This window comes from Hydra vulgaris, chromosome 05 (genome assembly GCF_038396675.1).
Source record: "Hydra vulgaris chromosome 05, alternate assembly HydraT2T_AEP".
NCBI classification, from domain to species: domain Eukaryota; kingdom Metazoa; phylum Cnidaria; class Hydrozoa; order Anthoathecata; family Hydridae; genus Hydra; species Hydra vulgaris.
In genome coordinates, this window is record NC_088924.1 from 27,407,940 (window position 1) to 27,428,360 (window position 20,421).

At 26.6% G+C, this 20,421-nt stretch overlaps 1 protein-coding gene across 1 annotated transcript in view; it reads left to right on the forward strand.

Moving 5' to 3' along the window:
* LOC136080743 (nidogen-1-like) overlaps nucleotides 1-20,421 on the forward strand; it is a 95,645-nt gene that overhangs the window by 53,140 nt on the left and 22,084 nt on the right. The window contains exon 11 of the mRNA XM_065797787.1: nucleotides 2,062-2,193. Coding sequence (XP_065653859.1) covers nucleotides 2,062-2,193 — 132 coding nt within the window. The remainder of the gene's footprint in view (nucleotides 1-2,061; nucleotides 2,194-20,421) is intronic.

Here is a 20,421-nt window from a genome sequence, read left to right on the forward strand (position 1 = left end):
ACAGGTGCTAGTGGAGAGCCCATGGCTACACCATCTATTTGATCATAAGTATGTCCTTTAAAAAGAAAATGTGTTTGTGAGGTAGCGAAATTAAATAGTTTTTTTAAATCGTTTTTAGTAATTTTAAAGTTTTTATTATTAAGCATAATTGAATTAACTGCAATATCAGTGGTTTCTTGAAGCGGAACATTAGTATATAAGCTGGTTACATCATACGATACTAAAAATTGTTTATGTAGATTAACCTGACTTATTTCTTTAACGAAGGAAAATGAATCTTTAGTGCAAAACTCTGTGTTTATTAATGGAGATAACAAATCTCTAAGAAATTTGGCTAGTTGATAATTATCTAATATTACTACTCCATTACCTTTATCAGGTTTTAGAATAATAATATCTACCTACAATTATATCCGACATAAACAACCTTTTCAAAGTATTTCAAAGAAACATGTATCCATCTTGGCTAATATTGAAAATATATAAATCTTATTTAAACAAAATTAACACAAACAATCCATCACAACCAAAAATCAAAGAACCTTTGTCTTACTTTAAACTACCGTTTTTAGGAAAAATATCTGATTTAACTAAAAAAAGATTGAATTCAATTGTTAAAAGATATTGCTGTTCTGTAAATTTTAAACTAGTTTTTGTCTCACTAAAAGTTTCAAAATTTTTCTCCTCTAAAGATCCTATTCCGCTAGAGTTCAAATCGTTTGTGGTCTACAAAATCATATGTGCAGGATGTAACTCCTGTTATATAGGCGAAACTACTGGCCATCTCAAGACACGGATAACTGAACATTATAAGAGAGACAAAAAATCACGTATCTATAAACATCTCCATGGTAATGAAAATTGTTTTATGCAATTAAATGAAAAGTGTTTTCCCGTTTTAGATTCAGCATCTAATAAGTTCGAATTAAAACTTAAAGAAAGCATGTTTATAGAATGGTTAAAACCTGGTATGAACAAACAGGTCAACCATGTCCAATTGACACTTTCTGTTTGGTTATTACTTTCTATGTATTTTTTTTTATTATACTATTCTTTCGTCGCTTCCTATTTGTTTTTTAGTATGACTTGTTATTCTTATAATAGTTTTTGTTGAATTTTTGTAATTAAATTAATAGTTTGTACACAGATAATTACATTTTGAACTGTTATTAAAAAATCACCTATATAGGTACTTAAACAAAGTTTAAAAACTAAACTTCAACTGAAGATGACTATTGATAGTTGAAACATGTATTGTTTAGAATTAAAAATAAAATGGTTTTATTAATTAAAAAGTTTGTCTTGCTTATTAAAATACTTACATTTTTTGTGCTTAAAAGAAATTTTATATATATAAATATATATATATATATATATATATATACTATGAACTATATATATATATATATATATATATATATATATATATATATATATATATATATATATATATATATATATATATATATATATATATATATATATATATATATATATATATATATATATATACTATGAACTATGTTCAAGTTAAAAAGGTAATATAAAACTTAATTCACTGACAATAATTATAACAAAATACCTATGAATTTAATTCTCAAAGTTATACAAATTATAACTAAAAAATCATCATTGTGATATTTTAAAGTTATGCCAAAGTTAAGGTAGCTCCTAACATAACTTTTCTTAATTATCTAGTTGAGTATTTTCTTAAGATGTTTTGTGATTACTATAATTAAAGAATGGAACCTACGAAAAATATATTGCAAGTTCTGTGTTTAGCAATTGCACAAGTTTTGTGAATGCAAGTATTGTTAAGTTTTGAACTTACGCTAAACTTACACTTACAAAAGTTTTGTGAATTTGCATCATGGTTTTTAAGTAGTTGGTTTGTAAGTTGAATTTAGTAAATCATTAACCATTAATTGATTACTCAACATAACTAATGTTTGCTTTTTTCAGTGGACATAAACAGGTTTAATAAATTGTTTATATTTAAAAAAAATTTCTTTACGTATAAGCAGTTCTCATTGACTTAATTCATGAATCTTTTTTTTCAAGATATCAATGAATGTAATAGCTTGATACCACCATGTTCTTGGAGTAATGGAGTATGTACAAATATAAATGGCAGTTACCTGTGCACTTGTATGAGTGGATGGATAATGGGGCAAGATAATGCCAGCTGTATTGGTAAGTATCTTTATGCTATCGTTAATTTTAAAACCAGGACTTATAAAAATGTTTTATACACTGTTAAAGACAGCAATTTCTCTGTAAAATCTACATATATTTGTACATACTTTACCATATATATTTGTACATACTTAAAAAATTTTTTTTACATAGTTTACATAAAAAAATTAAAACAAAACATTAAACTAAAACATTTTTGCATATTTCCAATTAAAACAAGAAAATTATAAGTATTTCAATAGCAGTAACATGTAACTTTTCTATTAAATCTATCTAATATGTCTTAAATCTAACTTGAGTCTCAATAAAACAAAGTTACTTAAATGTAATCTGATTTTTCATGGCTTGATAAAGTTTTCACTGTAGAAATTCAGTACCACATTTTAAAAATATTTGTAACTTCAGTTATTTTTACAAAAAGTAAAGTGCTCATAATCAAAATTAGGCGTTTTTCTAATACTCTGTGTCTACCAAGTGAATGCTATGGTTAATAAAATGCTGGTCAATAATATTGACAATTTTCACATATTCTTTGTTGATTGTTACACTGTGTTGTTTTTTTATTTTATTTTATTTATTCTGGTTCACTCCCATCAAAGCTGCAAGTAACCCTTATTAAATTGGGAGTTACTAGAAAGAAAAAAAAAAGAGTTATAGAGCAAGGAAAAGGTTAACAGAAGACTTAAAAAGTTCGAGGTTGTATTAGTCAGAAAAGCATGAAGAAATGAGAGCTCCAAAGGGTTGAAGTGCATGGAAAAAAACTAGATGGATAAAAATTTCGAGCATGCAGAAAGAGATACAGTAAAAGAATGAGACTTTGCTGAATGGCGAGTCAAGCAAGAATGAGTTTTAGTTGATGGAACTAGATATGATAGCTCCTTTTAGCAGCAACCATGATTTTATTAGTATTTGTAGAAAGAGAAAGAGATGCAATTTTACAACAATAGGAAAGAGGGTCAAGCTTAGTAGAGAGAGCCGGTCCAACTACATTTACAATGCGTTTTTGGACCTTGTCTAGAAGAGAAAGAGATCATTAGGAGAACCAGCCCAAAAAAGTATTCCTTACAGAGACGAATAAGAGATTTGTAGAGGTAGAGAAAGGATTTAGGAGTAAGAAAATGGTGAGAACGATAAAGAGATGCTAATTTAGCAATCGATTGTATATATGGTTTCCATGAAAGGTCAGCAGTAAGCGATAATCCAAGAAGGCATAAAGAAGTGGACTCAGTGAGAGGGTTGCCATTCATTAATATAGAAATGTTGACAGTACTGTGATAGTTGTTTGCACTAATTAACTGAGTTTTGTTAAAGTTAAAATTTACAAGCCACTTTGAGCCTTATTCTTTTACAGAAGTGATATCAGATTCAAGATTGGCTCTGCCTGTTCTAATAGATCAAAAAGAGAAGACTGATATCTCAAAACAAGTCATCAGCAAAAATTAAGCTACTTTAGATGTAAGGTTGTTGGGAAGGTCATTAATGTAGGTAAGAAACAAAATAGGACCAAGGATAGCACCTTTAAATGCCATAGAATCTACTGGAAATGAAGAATAGTGTTGATCCTACCAAATCTTTTTCAAATTTATTTGAAAAACTCTTCAGGTCATTTGATACTTTTTCAACAATTGCTTCAGTATTGCACAAACCAAAGATGTGAACTAATACCAATTTATATGTTTTATTTTTTCACTACAACGCAGATTTAATCCAAAGAAGTTGCGTTAGCGAATAGTTGTATACTCATCAACACTTATACTGAATTTTCTTCCCATTTGTTCAAGAGCAATTTTTTCAGTTTGAGACCAAACAATTCCATGCTTCGATTTTAAGTAAGCTTTTAATCTCGTGGTAGATCCTCCAAAGCACTTAATAACATAATTGCAAGGATTGCAATCTCATTCAATATCCTTGGTCACAGGATTCTTTCATTTTGTTGCAAACTCCCAAATAGATGACATCTCTAATGAATTAAGGTGTACATTATATATACATATATAATATATTTTTCATAATAAGATTAATATCTACATCCTATAGAATTATTGAAATAATCACAAACTCAATAAATAAAGCTGGTTTCTATTCTTATTTATAGGAAAGAGAATCAGTATTATGTTTTATTTAACATTTCTATATTATATTAAACTATTACAAGTAATTATATTATGTTTAAACCAAGTGTTATTCTGTATATCATTATTCCAACACTGTTAAGTTTAGCACTACGGTTTTTATTCCATTTGTTCAAGATTTCCTTGAGCAGAATTAATTGCTTAATATAATTTTTTTGCAATCATTAAAAAGTTTTTCATGTAATTCTTTAATGATTATTCTAAACAAGTATTAGAAATAATTGTCTTTAAGGAATTGGTTTTGTAGCAATCATTGCACTCACTTTTCACAAAACAAATACTTTTAAGACCGATTTGGAGAGGGTATTTGTTCCATTTTAAAAACCCAAAAGTTGTACAAAAATCATTTTTTATAATTTTCTGATAGAAAAAAATCAAAACTAGGAAAACAAGTAACAAAAAAGTAATTGTTTCCTGTTTTTAAGTTTTCGCTAAAAAACAGTTGTTTTCTGGTTTCTATTAACAGCTGTTAAAAACCAAGTGGAAATGCAATAGAATATGATTTATATCAAGGAAAAAAACTGTTTTAACATGTAATGATGACTTAAGAAAGAATTATTGAAAACAAAACTAGAAGCACTGTATTTATCAATAACATGCAGTTTGGTTTCAGGCGAAAAAAGGGAACTACAGATACAACATTTATTGTTCAAAAAAATTTTTGGAAAAAAAAAAAAGACCTTTGTTGACCTAGGGTAAGTCTTTGGCATTGTACTAAGAGAGTAGGTGTGGTGGGTTTTGAGGTATTTATGTATCAAAGAATGATGTGATGTTTATCAGGGTATGTATTAAAAGTAACATACTGATGGTTATCATGGGTATGTATTAAAAGTAAAGAGATAAAGCGATAGTTTTAACGGTAACGGTATAATATTTGTAATTATACAATTTGTTAACAACCTTAAAATGTAATCTTAAAATTCATTTTTCCAAGGAAATGTTAAAGATTATTATGAAAATGATTTTGTTAACGAACATGCTGAAAGATGGTTATGCTGAAAAAGGAATTACTGAAAAGAGATGATTTATAATGATATAATAAATTTTTTTTTTTTTGAAATCATATTTTGTCAAGAGCGAAAATGAGGAACAATACTAAAGAATGTTTGAGAAACTTATTAGAAAATTATTAGAGTGCCTGTTGAGTGTTATGATGTAAAGCAGTGAAACAAAGGCAATAAAATTTTCTAAAGCAATTTGTTTCTCTGCACAACAGCCTTATTTTTCAAGGTGTTTCAAAGTTAAAGAGTTAAGAGAGGGTTGTAACCATGAGAACCAAGAGAGAACCATGAGAACCAAGAGAGGGTTGTAACCATGAGAACCAAGATAAAACAATGATAATAAAAGCTCTCTCTCTACTGTAGTATACTCTTCAGTTATGGGGAGGCAAATAATAATTTTTTTAAAAAAAAGATCTGCAATGTCAAGCATTTGGAAAGTACAGAAAAGCATTTGGAAAGTACAGAAAAGTTAATGATCAGATAGATGTGTGGTATGTCTCTAACAAGAAATAAAGCAATGCAACAAAGATAGGAAATAGTGAATGTAATTTCAGTTATTAGTGGGTGGCCCAATAATAATTAGTCTAATCATTAGTGGGTGTACCAGGAAAGACTTAGGTAATTTAGATATTTAAAGCAAAAATATGCAAATAATTAGGTACCAGCATGTAAAAGAGATAGAAGTTTCAGCAGAGATGAAATAAAAAGTTACATTTATATTTATCTCCACAAATTTATCTTTTTTCATTCCTGAAAAAACTAGAATATGCAAATTATTCAATTACTCTGTTCAACACTTAATTAGCCAGGTGATAAACCTTTTTGTTTGTAAAACAAAATATAAAAAATTGGGCATTACATCACAAGTTTATCAAAAAATAAATAATTTCTGCAATAAAAGTTTCAAAATTCATTGATTTTAAAATACGGATAAATTTTATGCTTGATGGTTGAAATTTAGAATACTTATCAATGAATTTCAGATCTTTCTAATTTGTGATGGACATTGATAATTGTTTTCACCAAAAGTCAGTTTTTGATGCATTTATATTTTTGTTTGTCCTTTTTTTAATGGAAAATGTAATACTTTTGTTAAGTTCACCAAATTATTAAAATTTCAACCCTTTATGAGCATGAAAATCCAAAAATAATTTTTTTATATTTTTAGCTATGTTATAAAAAATGATTTCAAACCTGTCTTATTTAGCAAAAAAAAGTCAAAGGTTTTTTTGCTTACATTTTAAAGCGGTGGTATAACCTTAAATGTGTTAAATTTCTCAAGCTATTATCTAACTAATTTTATTGAAACAACTGTTACGGCAAAACAACTTTTGAAGTATAAAATAAACAAAGGAATTTTTTGTTTTTGGGTAGTTAGACTAACATCTTAGAGGTTGTTAAATCCTCATTTATTAAGTGTATCCACTTGTCATTAAATATTATTTCATTTTTTTGTGTCATATTGCTATTTGACAAGAACATATAAATGCAGACAGTTCATATAACTAAAGAACATGTTACTAGGAAATCTATGTTGCTTTATCAGTTTGCAAATAAAGCACTTTTTTCAGTCTCTTTACTGATGGTTAAGAGTTTGACTACTTATATTAAAGAGGTTTTTAACAATCTATAAAATGGAATGATCTCAGTTATGGTTAGTAAATGACCAGGATGAATATTTGACCAGGTCCGGGTTTGATAAAATAAAGCCAGGGGCTGTGGCTGGGTTTGTGACCGGGGCTGCATAAACATTTATACATCCTAAAGTATAATTTTTTTATTCAGCTTCATTGTTATATTTTGTATACATATGCATATATAAACATCATTATGATCAACATCATCATCATCATCATCATCATCATCATTATCATCACCATTATCAGTATGGTGATTTCGGGTTTGCTAATGTAACCTTTACGCGGTGGATTATAACAACGTGGTTTTAGCGTTTGAAAGAGGAATATTTTTGGCAAAATGCTTTCTAAAAGAAAGTGTTAATTTCTAATTATCAGGCCATGTAATAAAAACATTATTTGAAAAGTTATTCATCTTGATACTTAAGCAAAAGTTTATAAAAAGTTGCTTTACCGAAATTATCAGTATTCCGGCTTAACAAAAGATGATGTAAAAAGTCCTTGTTCTACATGATTTTCAATAAGTTTATGACTACATCACCCTTTAATTAAAGAAAATCACCTTTCTTATATTTGGTTATTTAATAATTATCATAGTTTTATTTTAAAAAATTTTTTAAGGTATTACCTAAGTGAACTGTAAGCATTAGTTTAAAGTTGAAAAAGTTGTTTAAAAGTGTCATATTCGAGTGCATATTCGAGAAAACTTCTTTGAGCTTTTTTTTGTTTTTTATATTAGGTGTTTGAATCTTTAGCAACCGATATGCATTAAAATAAAATGATTTTTCAAATTTATTTACTTTTTTGTTGTGAAAATAACCATTAAAGTAGCTATTGTTACAGAACACGATGGTAGTTGCATTACAGAACAATTTAGTGTTAAATTACTAACAAATAGTTCCAAAAAGGTTTTATATTTTTTTAAGTAAACTTAAGGAATAAATTAAACATTTATTTATTTTTGAAATGTATTGTTCATTGGTGATTAATAACCACTGCCTTGACCCTTACAAGTGTCTTTTTAAAAAGTTATATGGGGTTGCGCAATTTATCCTAAAGGCTGAAATAACTAAATAAAGTTGAATAATTAAGTACAAAAATGTTAACTTTTCTAAAAAATTAACATTTTTATGTCTAGATCTAAAAAATCGTAAATAAATTTAACCTTATTTACATCAAAGATCCTGGCTTTACGCACGTACCCTTGCAAATATGAGAAGTCATTTACATGCTCAAACAACTAAAAAGTATCCAATAACTCTAAACAGCTTTAATTTATGATTTCTGCGTTAGTTGTATAACAAATTTACTCGATTTCTAAAAAATAAAAAGGAATTACACTTTGAAACATTGCTTTTGGGTAACAACTTATGACTATTAGTTGTATTTGATTTTTTTGCATTTTCCGGCATAATATAAGTTATTTAGTAAAAACATAATAGTAAGGTATTTAAAACTTTTCCTTTAAAGAACTTACAATTTTTGCGTACCAAATAAATGAAGCATACGTTTCTTTTAATTTTGAGTAAATTCAAAAATTGATTCCTTATAAATTTCAGAAACTAGAACTTTTACGGGATATTTATTATTCATTATAGCCTTAAAACACAAAATATCAGCTTTTTTTGGTTTTTAATGATTAATTTCCTATGCATTATAAGTCGAAAAATAAAGTTGATAAGCTTAAAACTGTAAAAATTTTAGTTGCCTTGGTTGTGCTTCAAAATAATGAACTCATTAGAATATTAAGCTCGTCATTTTGAACAACCAAGACATTAATTTTAAAGACCACGCAACCAAGACATAATTTTGAAGCTCGACCAAGAAAACCACTTCTCTGCGATTGCACTTCAACAATATTTCTGGAGATATTAAAATCAATGTTATTGCATTGCATGGAGATATCAGAATCAATGTTATTGCATTGCATGATTTTAAAATTATCAGTCCACTTGCACATATCAAGAAACGAATATAAAAAACAAATATATAGGATATAATTATTTATCAACCGTATTTACAATTAGGTTTTCAAATTTCTTTAACTCCAGTAATCTTTATTACCAAGGAGACATGTTAGTGAGTTTAAAGAATTGAAAAACCATATGTGTTCTTTTAAAACAAAAGTGATATACTCTGACGATCCGGGGGACAATTTTTAAGCTTCTAAACTATAAAAATTAGTCATTAATAGAATCAAAAAATGTATCAAATTTTACAAGTAAGGTACTATATATGTGTATATATATATATATATATATATATATATATATATATATATATATATATATATATATATATATATACATATATATATATAGATATATATATATATATATATATAAATATATATATATATATATATATATATCAGGGCTTGTTACGAGACTTCGCCTATTAATTATTTTATTAACGCGTTAAAAATCATACAAACAGATTGTTTTTTTCTCACTATTACAAAAGTTACAAATAAAATCTAAGTTCCTATTTAAAAAATCATTTTTATTTTTTTTTTCAAATATGAACTAAATTTTATTTTGAAAAAAATATTTTTTCATGAAACGTAAAATAATGTTTGTTTATTTTCTTATGATTTTACAGTCGGTTTTTGGTTATTTTATTAACTGTTAATAAATTTTTTCTTATTTTATTTGTGAACTTATTTTAATAATGTTTTTAAACAAGAAAGAGTTTTTTTTTGTTGTTTATCAGTTACCGATAACATATTCGTGATCACAATCTATTTTCATAAATTAAACGAATGTCATTAAAACTTTACGTTATTGAATTAACAATAAACAAAATATCTTATTAATAAAATATTTACATCAAAATAAATCGTGCATTTTTTAAACTATTATGACTAAAAATAAATGTTATATTTGAAAGAAATTTATATATTTAATTCCTTAAGATAAAACTTAAAACACTTAATTTTTTTTAACTAATTTTTAACAACAACAAAAAAATTATTTAACAAACTGTTTCTTTAACAAAAAATCTATAAGTTTACAATTGCGGTTAAATGCTTTTACTTACGACTTTATTTCTTCTGAATAAACATCACATTAACGACAATCAAAAGGTAATTTAAATATTCTAAAAGATATAAGTTTTTGCGTAGCGCAAAACTGCTGATCGCGTAGGCAAATCGCCTTTTCGCAAGCAAAATGCGAGCTGCGTAACGCTTCTTAACAAGGCCTGATATATATATATATATATATATATATATATATATATATATATATATTTATATACCAGGTCTATAAGCATGAAGTGAGAGTCGAGTTACAATTGTATCGATAGAGAACATTTGTTGTGAACGGGCCTTAATTTTTTTTAAATTTTGTTGCTATGACATCTGTCAAACATATTTAGTAAACATCAAGTCATTGTATAAACAACATCATATTTTTTATTCGTGTTTAAAATGTCAAATTTTGTACCAGAAAATGATAATTTGCGGAAAGCACTAATTTTTTGTTTTCACTTGAAGAAAAGTGCTGCAGAATTGCATTGAATGCTTGTCGAAGCTTATGGTGATCATGCTTTATCAGAAGCAACATGCAAAAGATGGTTTCAACACAGATAATGTTTTTGATGTGTGAAATGAAGAATGTGGAAGACCACCAAAAAAGTTTGAAGACACAGAATTGCAAGCAATACTGGATGAAGATGACACTTTAAGTCAAAAACAAATGGCAGAAAGATCCAAAAGTGCGGGAAATGGGTGCCACATGAATTGAATGGCAGGCAGATGGAAAAGCAAAAAACTACATGTGAAATGTTGCTGTTACGACACGAAAAGAAGTCAGTATTGCTTCAAACTGTGACTGGTGATGAAAAATGGATTTATTTTAAGAATCCCAAACACAAAAGATCATGGGTAAATCCAGGAGGAGCATCAACATCGACTACAAAGCCTGATCGGTTCATAAAAAGACAATGCTCTGTGTTTGGTGGGACCAGAAGGGAGTGGTGTATCATGAACTTCTGAAACCTGGCAAAACTGTTAAAACGCAATGCTACCAACAACAAATGATCAATTTGAACCATGCATTGATCAAAAAATGACCAGAATGGGCCAGAAGACACGGAAAGGTAATTTTGTTGCATGATAATGCTCTGAGTCTTACAGCAAAAGCGGTCAAGGAAACAATAACATCACTTGGCTGGAAAGAGTTATCTCACCCGCCGTATTCATCAGACTTGGCTCCTTCCGACTACCATTTATTTTCATTGATAGGACACGCATTGAATGAGCAACACTTCAATTCCTACGAAAAAGTTGAAAAATGGATCTCCGAATGGTTTGCCTCAAAAAATGATCAGTTTTTTTGGCGTTTGTATCCACAAATTGCCAGAAAGGTGGTCAAAATGTGTAGAAAGCAATGGCAAATACTTTGAATAAAATATTTTTTACTTTTCCATTAGAAAATAGTGTTTTATTTTAAAAAAACACGCTTATTTCATACTTATAGACCTGGTATATATATATATATATATATATATATATATATATATATATATATATATATATATATATATATATATATATATATATATATATATATATATATATGTATATATAGTTATATAGATATAGATATAGATATAGATATATATATATATATATATATATATATATATATATATATAGATATATATATATGTGTATATATATATATATATATATATATATATATATATATATATATATATATATATATATATATATATATATATATATATATATATATATATATAGATATAGATATAGATATAGATATAGATATATAAAACTTTTTTAACTGAAAACTTTACCTTAATTCTTAAATAAATAATGTTTGATACTAGAACATTATAAAAAATCTTCCCAGCATTTTCAAAAGCATCTTTAAATTTTTCAAAAAGGTGTATGACAAAAAACAAATTAAAAATCAATCTAATGTCTTAACACTTAAACACATACCTGTTAAAAAAATTATACTATTATTGCCATGTTCAGTTTTTCATCTTTAATAAACTTATTTTTAGAAAACTGTTTAACAATGCCTGAAAAATTAATACCTAAACTTTCAGGAAAGTTTTTTATAGAAAGAAAACTCAAAACTGATAAGACTTATATCTATAAAAATACATTATAAAAAAAGACTTATAAACCAAAACGTAAATTAAAACTATATAATTATTATTATAAGATTAAACAAATATTTAAAATGATTATGTAACTTGTTCAGTTGTTTATCTTTTTTATACTTTGATTTAATAAAAGAGACTAATAAAATAGAAAAGACTAATAAATTTTATATTGAATTTTTATTATACAAAAATGAACAATACTACTTTAAAGTTATGATACACAAAGTTAAAGTTTTTTGCCTGTTATTTTTGTTTTAAGGTATTGCCACTAGTTGGTCATTCAAATATTTTTATAAAGTTTTTTTTGGCTTCAAGATTATTATTAATTATAGCCATAACATTTTTCTTTGACACAATTGATCTACTTAAAATTAAAGACGAAAACAATTGTTTAATAGTTTTATTTTCCTCTTTGGTAAAAATTGTCTTCATCCAAATACTTTGGTTGTTATCGTTATAATTTATTACACTTGATTTATGCATATGCTTGATTTTGTCATAAATTTGTTTTGGTGTTCGATGTTTTAAAACTTTATTTGAGTAAGTAACTTCATGTATCAATGCTTGAGACAATAACTGACTTTTGGTCTGTAAACATAAATAAATTTTATACTTATTGAACTACTTCTAGTGTCCAGTTTTTCTTAGTGCAAGATATTAATATATCTTTATTATTTGGTTGATATTCTTTATCACTATCATTTTTGTTATTTGAATCAATAGAGGTACATTGAGATCTTGGATTTTAGATTGGTTTTGAACTCGAAGTTGGAGTATTTTGTAATAGATTGCCAGAGTCTGATAAATTGGTCTCATTTCTACCAAAAATTATTTTACTAACTTTTTCAGTTGCTTCAGAAACTACCTTGTTTTTCTGATTAAGATAGTACCATCTTTCACCAGTCTCTTTTCTATGCTTCATAAGAGTCGCTAGCTCTGACTTTAATTCTGGGTGACTATCATAAAAAAAAGTCAGAAGTGATTTTCACACTAAAGTAACACTACTTTTTTTATCCCGAGAATCATCACGCAAGCATTTTGTAAAAAATGAATTTAGCTGTGTTGAAACACTATATGACTCTAAGTCACAGCCAGACCATGTTACAAATAGATTGAAAGACTTTTTACCTAGAATTTGATTTCCAAAAATCCTCAAATAACAATCACAAAGTAGTTTTAGTTCTTTATTTATTACAATCTAACATGGACCATATTTCTGTGCTGTTTTGAGATTTTTCACAAGAACAATAAAACTCTTAGTAAGTGTTTATCTTCCTTTTAAATACTCATCAATAGTCATGTTGGATACTGCTCCAGACCTTGAAATATTGTTTACGATTAAACTAAAGAAAATGCTGTCTCTCAAATTTGTAGTCATTGAGGGAGTTATAAAATATTCAGATGGTCTATCCCCATACTTTGAAAAAATTGTCTTTGCTTTAATTGTCACTTCAACATATAAGTCACTATTAAGCACTGCTTAAAAAGCTTCTATAATATTTTCTAGATCCTGCATCATGACAGTGAATTACCTGTTGCTTTTATCATTTCTTAAAGCACTTCTTCACTTAGAAACCTCATTTTTGCACTAGTTTAACACATCTACAGAAATATTTACAGACAAAACATTGTCAACATGTGGTGTTAGCTTAGGCCGAATCAAAAACTCTATAAAGTGAGTAAAAGAAAGCAAATATGATTGTTGGGTACCAGTTTCATAACCATTTTTAATTACATGTGATTGTCAAACTTGTGCTAAATTTTGTAGGTCAAAAAACTTAGTGTAACAAGGTTCTTGTGGCCACACGACTTGCATCATCCTCATTATTTGCTTCATTTCATTATGCGCAGCTACAGTCTTTTTTGTCACCAGATAAACTCTTTAAATATAAATAAAAAACATCAAGATAATTTTGAAATGAGGGTTCAACCAGTACACTATCTTTGTCCAGAATACAAGAAAAAGAGTAGTTAGAACTTAGGCTCTCTTCTATATTTACAAATGGAGGGTTAGCTTTGCTTAAATCTGTTGATTGAGTTTTATAAGGATGTGAAGGAAATTTTAATTTCAAATTGGTACTTTCGCTATATAGAACTTTTTTATCAAGCATTTCTCTGTACTTAGACAGATTGTTTTTGAGACAATGAGGAGATCTATATAAATGATTGTGTATTCTTTTAGTAATAACATTACAAATAGGACATCTGTATTTTTTAATTGTTCTATAAGATTGACTTGAAACTTTAGCCTTTTCTTTTCTCAAATCAAATTTTCCTCTTAACTTTTTGGCCTCTTCCTTTGAAAGTCCATGCTTAGATGAACGTGCATGTTTTGGTAAATCAATTATACTATCATTACACCATGGAAGTGAGCATTTTACTTGCAACCTATGTGAACTATGTGAACTTGAGCTTTTATATTCATTTGAGGTGCTTTTCTTGATTTTTTTTTAGCTTTCCATTTTTTGAATATCTAAGAAAGATTGATAAAGATCCAATTAAAAATAATCTTTAATTCTATAAAACTAATAACTACGAGATATTAAATATTCAGAATTAATTTTGTCATTGTTATTGTTATTATTATTATTATTATTATTATTGTTATTGTTAATAGTGTTGTTATAGTGTTAATGTTATTATTATTATTGTTATTGTTAATAGTGTTGTTATAGTGTTAATGTTATTATTATTAGTATTATTTTTTATCATTATATATTTCTATAACTTTTAATATATAAAAAATGGTTTAACCTTTTCAGTCTCAGAAAGTTTTCCAAATCTCATAAAACCTGCCAACATACTTCCCATTTTGGTCTCCTCATTTTCATCCATCATATTTCAACTATAAAACAATTATCTAACAGGTAAAATGAAGTTAAAACATTAGCAACAAAAAAACAAGAGAAAAAACAAAAGTTACTAAAGTATTAGACAACCAATTTAAAATCTGATATGGCAAGTTAAGGTTCTCAAATTATTGTGGAAGACAGCAAATAAGAGTAGTTTAACTTTAATAGATATATAGTAATTCATAATAGATATAAGTAATTTATTATACTCTCCTATAAATTTAAAAATTTTGTTAAGAAGTGTAAAGTTTGTGAAACTTTCTTGTTCTTTTTACAATCTTATTAACAGTAACAAAAGTGAAAGCAAAAGTTATAATCTGAGTTCAAACAAGACTTAAACCTTTCAATAGCATTGTTGCAAATTTCATTCTCTTTAGTCTAAATAAAATTAATTAAATAAACCAATTTGAATAGTTTTTTTTTTTAGTTATTTTTGTTCATGAAATTTATGAAACATAAAAAAAATTACAAATTTCCTTCCATACTTTTTTTAAACTTTGGTCATATCACTAATATATTCCTAAATTTGAAAAAAATATTTTTTAATTCAAAGTAAACAATACCAACATCTAGAGTAAAGAAATAATTTTTACATTTATTTGTAACTCTTCACTTAGATCAGCAACATCATCAACGATATTCTTAAAAAAATTGAATAAAAACTTCAAATACATAACATAAAAGGATAATAAAAAAGACAATTTAAGAAAAGATTTTGTGAATAAGTAATTTTGGTAATTGGTCGTACTAATATTCTTATATATTTATCAAATTAGTTATCTCTCTCAATATTGACTAAGATATAATTTTGATAGAAAAAAAAAAATGCCTAATTTACTTAAAAACAAAAAAAAAGAAACTTTAAAAGGTTTTTATTTATTTTAGCTCTAGGTAATTTAAGGCATAAGCTATCGAACTGATAAATTCTATTTTATATTCTTTTAAAAACACACTAAAAATTTTATCAATATTGTGATTATTTCACTAGTTTTAAACATTTCTATTTCTAATTTACTGAGAGCTCACAAAAAATTTAGTGCAAAGTTTAATAACAAAAAAAAATACAATTTAATGGCAAATTTACTATTCATCCCAACATACTCAGCTTTAATTTCTATAGTCTTTAAGTGATGTGGATATTTAGATCATAATTTATTTGAACTGATTAATTAACTTTTGTAGAAAAACTGACTTAGTAAAAATGTAAAAAGTAAAATTAAGAATACAAAAACAAAAATTATAGTGCAACAAGTAACTTTATCAACTTGTTCAACATGAAATTCAATGTCTTCATTTAAATCTTTAAATGTCTTCATTTAAATCGTTAAAGAGTTGAGAGAGGATTTTTTTTTTTTTTTTTTTTTTTTTTTTTTATTTACCTCCCCAAGGCTGAGAAGGCCACTACAGATGAGGAGGTTACTTAATAGTGGTTAACCCTCTCTCAACTCTATAACTATGAAACACGAACCTTGACGAACAAGGCTGCTGCGCGGAGAAACAAGTTGCACCACGAATAACAACTAAAAAATAAAAAACACAAAAAAAATGAGTAGCCTCCTTGACTGTAGTGGTTCCCCCTCGAGCCTTGGGGAGGTGAATAATCAAAAAAAAAAAAAAAAAATCTGAACAAACCTGTTAAGTAGAAATAACTAAAACCTGTTAAGTAAGTAGAAATAACTAACCTTTAAAAACAGCGTGAAGATTAAATCTTTAATTATGATTTCCTATATAACATTTTTTTGTATATAAGTTTACCTTTCACAATTGAAATTTGAACAATTATTATGGTAAATAGTTTTTAAAAAAATTTTATTAAAATAATAAAAATTTATAGACCTCACACATAACAGAATCAATTAAAGTTTTTAGTTGAGTCTCAAACTACAATAAAACAAAAAAAATTAAAAATAAACACTGGTTACTAAATTGCTATTAGTTATCAGTGCAATATAGTTTTAACACTCTGAAAAATGTTTTTGAAAAACTTTATATAGAATGAATTTACAGAAAGAAAAAAAAATACTTTTTTATCAAATGCATTTATTTCATCCTTTTTTAGATAACTGTTTTCTTTCCACCTTTGAAGCCGTTCATTCTCTTAAAACCGTATAAGGTTTAAAAAAAAACTATGCATAGTTAACAGTTCATACAAAAATATGTAATTTAAAAATCATTACAATATAAAAATAACTAAATAATTTACACTTGCAAGTAATTGGTCAAAAAGACTAATAATAAAAATTTAAAAAATTAAAAGTTAAGATGTACATGCTATCTGTGATTTTTTTTAGTTTTTCCAACACCATTTGTGAGAGTGACTTATCAGTATCTAAACAATTTGATAAAACTAGAATTAAGAAAAAAAAATTATTTAGGTCAAAATATAAAATTTTATATTAGTTTGAAAACATTTGATAAATTTTATAATGATTTTAAATTTATAAGATAAAAACTAAAAGATGAATTTACTAGATGACTCATCACTTTCACTATCTAAATTTTCTGTTTCATCTAAGACTTTTTGATTTCTATAAAACCAACAATAATCTATCTCTATATATATCAACCCTTGGAGTTAGGGTCGGCATTCGGCAATGCCGTCCTAAAAGTGTTTAAAGTCAGCAAAAAATTGCTGACCTCGTTTCTATGTTTTATGGTAACCACTTTGTGACAAATTTCTTTTGGCGACCTTGTGCCAACCTCTAATAGTGAGGTCAGCAATTTATTGCCGATCATATTTTTCCGGAATACGGAAGTATGAAAGCTAAATAAAAGTGCTTTGAATAAGAAAAAGCAAACCCAGTAGAAATTTATTTTTTGAACATTATGCTTAGTATATTTATTTGAATGTATGTGGCATAAAAAAACTTGTTTACACAACAATATAAATTTATTCTTTTAGCTGCTTGCCTTAACAGAGTTGAAAGATTTAGCAAGTGAAATATACAAATCATGTTGTTGATCGTCACTCAGTAAATCAATTAAATCTTGATCACATAAACTTTCTATGGATGGATGGATAAAAAATATTATTCTTTATATTAAAAAAAATGGTTATTGGTTAGAGGCGAAAGTGCATATTACAACTTTAGAAACGAAAACACTTTAGATTCAATTAAATCAATATGCAGTATTTGAATATCATGAAGTAAGGTAGCATATGTGTGAAATATAGTATATTTTACATACTTCTACTTCAAGGAAAAAGCCTAAGTACTAACTTTATTGCAAGCATACTTTTTTTTGTTCTCCAGCTTGAAAATAATCATGTCTGTAACTATAGACCTAAAATGATATTTATAATATATATAAAGAAAGCATTAACTTGGATACTAAGTTCATTAACTAAAATATATTAGTTAGAAAACTAAAATCACACATAACTGACACATTTTTGATTAATTTAATAAAAATTTATGAATATTTAAATTTAAACTTACAGCACCAGAAAATATTGACTTAAGAAGTTGGGATGAATTTCATTGATTTTTTTTGTTGTCATTTTTTGAAAAGTTAAAACAAAAAAATGTCCCTTTTATATTATAGTGCATCAATACAGGGTTAAAAATTTTTATTTACATCCACTAATGTTACACATATAAATGTTAGAACGTTGTTATTCTATTTTAAATCTATTTATAATAGTTTTTACATCATGTGTGTAGAAACTTTTATAAAGATATCTAAATGTATCAATCTATTATTTTGCGAAGCATGATTTGATAACATAATAATCCTAAAAAATTCATCTTATTAGTATATAGATATCAACCTTAACAAAAACATATGCCTCTTCCAACACTACTATCCTTTTCAATAGTGAAAGATTTAGAACAACCTCTACAAATAATTTAAATTTAAAAATTAGTATGAGTAGAATTGCAAAACAATAAAATGGCTAAAATGTGTTAAAAAGGGAGATGTTGATACAACAATATAAACAACTATCCTTTTCAAGAGTGGATTAGTAAACTAGCAATTCAGTTTTATGTTACTTTGTATTGTGCTTTATCGCAAACTTTTTTTCAAGCTTATTAAATTAGTAATGTTTAGATGGCTTTTGAAAAAAATAAAAATAAATATGCACCTGCTTATATCTTGCAAATTACATATACATCTCCAATCACACCTCCATGACAATTGATGTTAATTAATTTTTTTACAGAGTGGACATGTTGTTCCACAGAGTAAGCGTCACCACAATAAGTTTAACACTTAAACATTGCTTGATTCTTTTAAACCATAAACACGGTTAAACTAATATTCAAAGATCAACGAGTTCAAAGATCAGAAAGTTAAAAAATTGAATTTTTTATTTTAGCTTTTTATAATATTCTTAAAGACAAAAACAAAACAAAAAAAATGTATAACTTTCTTCTTTTGAACTTTTTAAATGAAAGTATAATGACGGACAACTAGCGAAATAATTACACAGGTGCTGCTAAATGTTGTAATAACGAGTTTTCCCATGTTAATGTTACAAAAGCGAATGTCGAAGTTGCAAATACGACCCTCGGAGTTGCAAAAACAAATCTAATTGCAATACCAAAATTCAAAATCTCAATGACAAACATTTTTGTTGCAATGCCATAGATCACCATGCTCATCATCATCATCATCATCATCATCATCATCATCATCATCATCATCATCATCATCATCATCGAAGGAAAAGATGAATACTAGATGTATAAATACTAAAGTTTACATTACTTCTGGACTAAAAGTTTGGAAGCTTTTTATTTTATTATCTTCAAGTCAAACCTCATTCTACTCCATATTTTTTTAACCATCTTGAGCAGTTACTTTATTAATCATTTATTTCATCTTTTTTACAAGAACATCTCACTTAAGAACAAATGTCCTTTTATTATTCCAAGAAGCCAATGTAAAAAGGTTCTAGAGACTTTTGGTTTTGTCTTCAACAACTGATGTAAGTCTAAAGTTAATCATTAACTAAAGTAAGTCTAACATTTAATCTTATTAGTTATGAATATTTAATAATATTCAATTTTTAAAATACACTAAATATGTGGTCCCAATTTTTCAAAACTCTTAAGAATACCAACTATTCCACAGTTAGTCTTCACTCTGTTATTAGTTTCTTTGTATAAAGGTTTTGAGATTATTTATTTATTTCTTACTAACTGCAGTAATAAAGTTGTTCTTGAAGGCCCACACTCTTCCTTATTTTAAGTAACTTTATAAGAACCACATGGTATCTTATGGTACCCTTAAATCTTTGCTCTTGTATCGTTTCTTATCTACAATATCAATCTTCATGAAAATTTAACATCTAAAGTGGCTCTATTTGTTAGTAATCAGCTTTATACTCTTGTCTTGAAAAAAAATCTTCACTGTTTGATTGCTTAAAATAAGCAGCTGATTCTTAATCTGATCTCTCTTCTGTAACAGCATAATAATAGGCTTGCTGTGGCTTATGGATTTAAATTCTGGACTT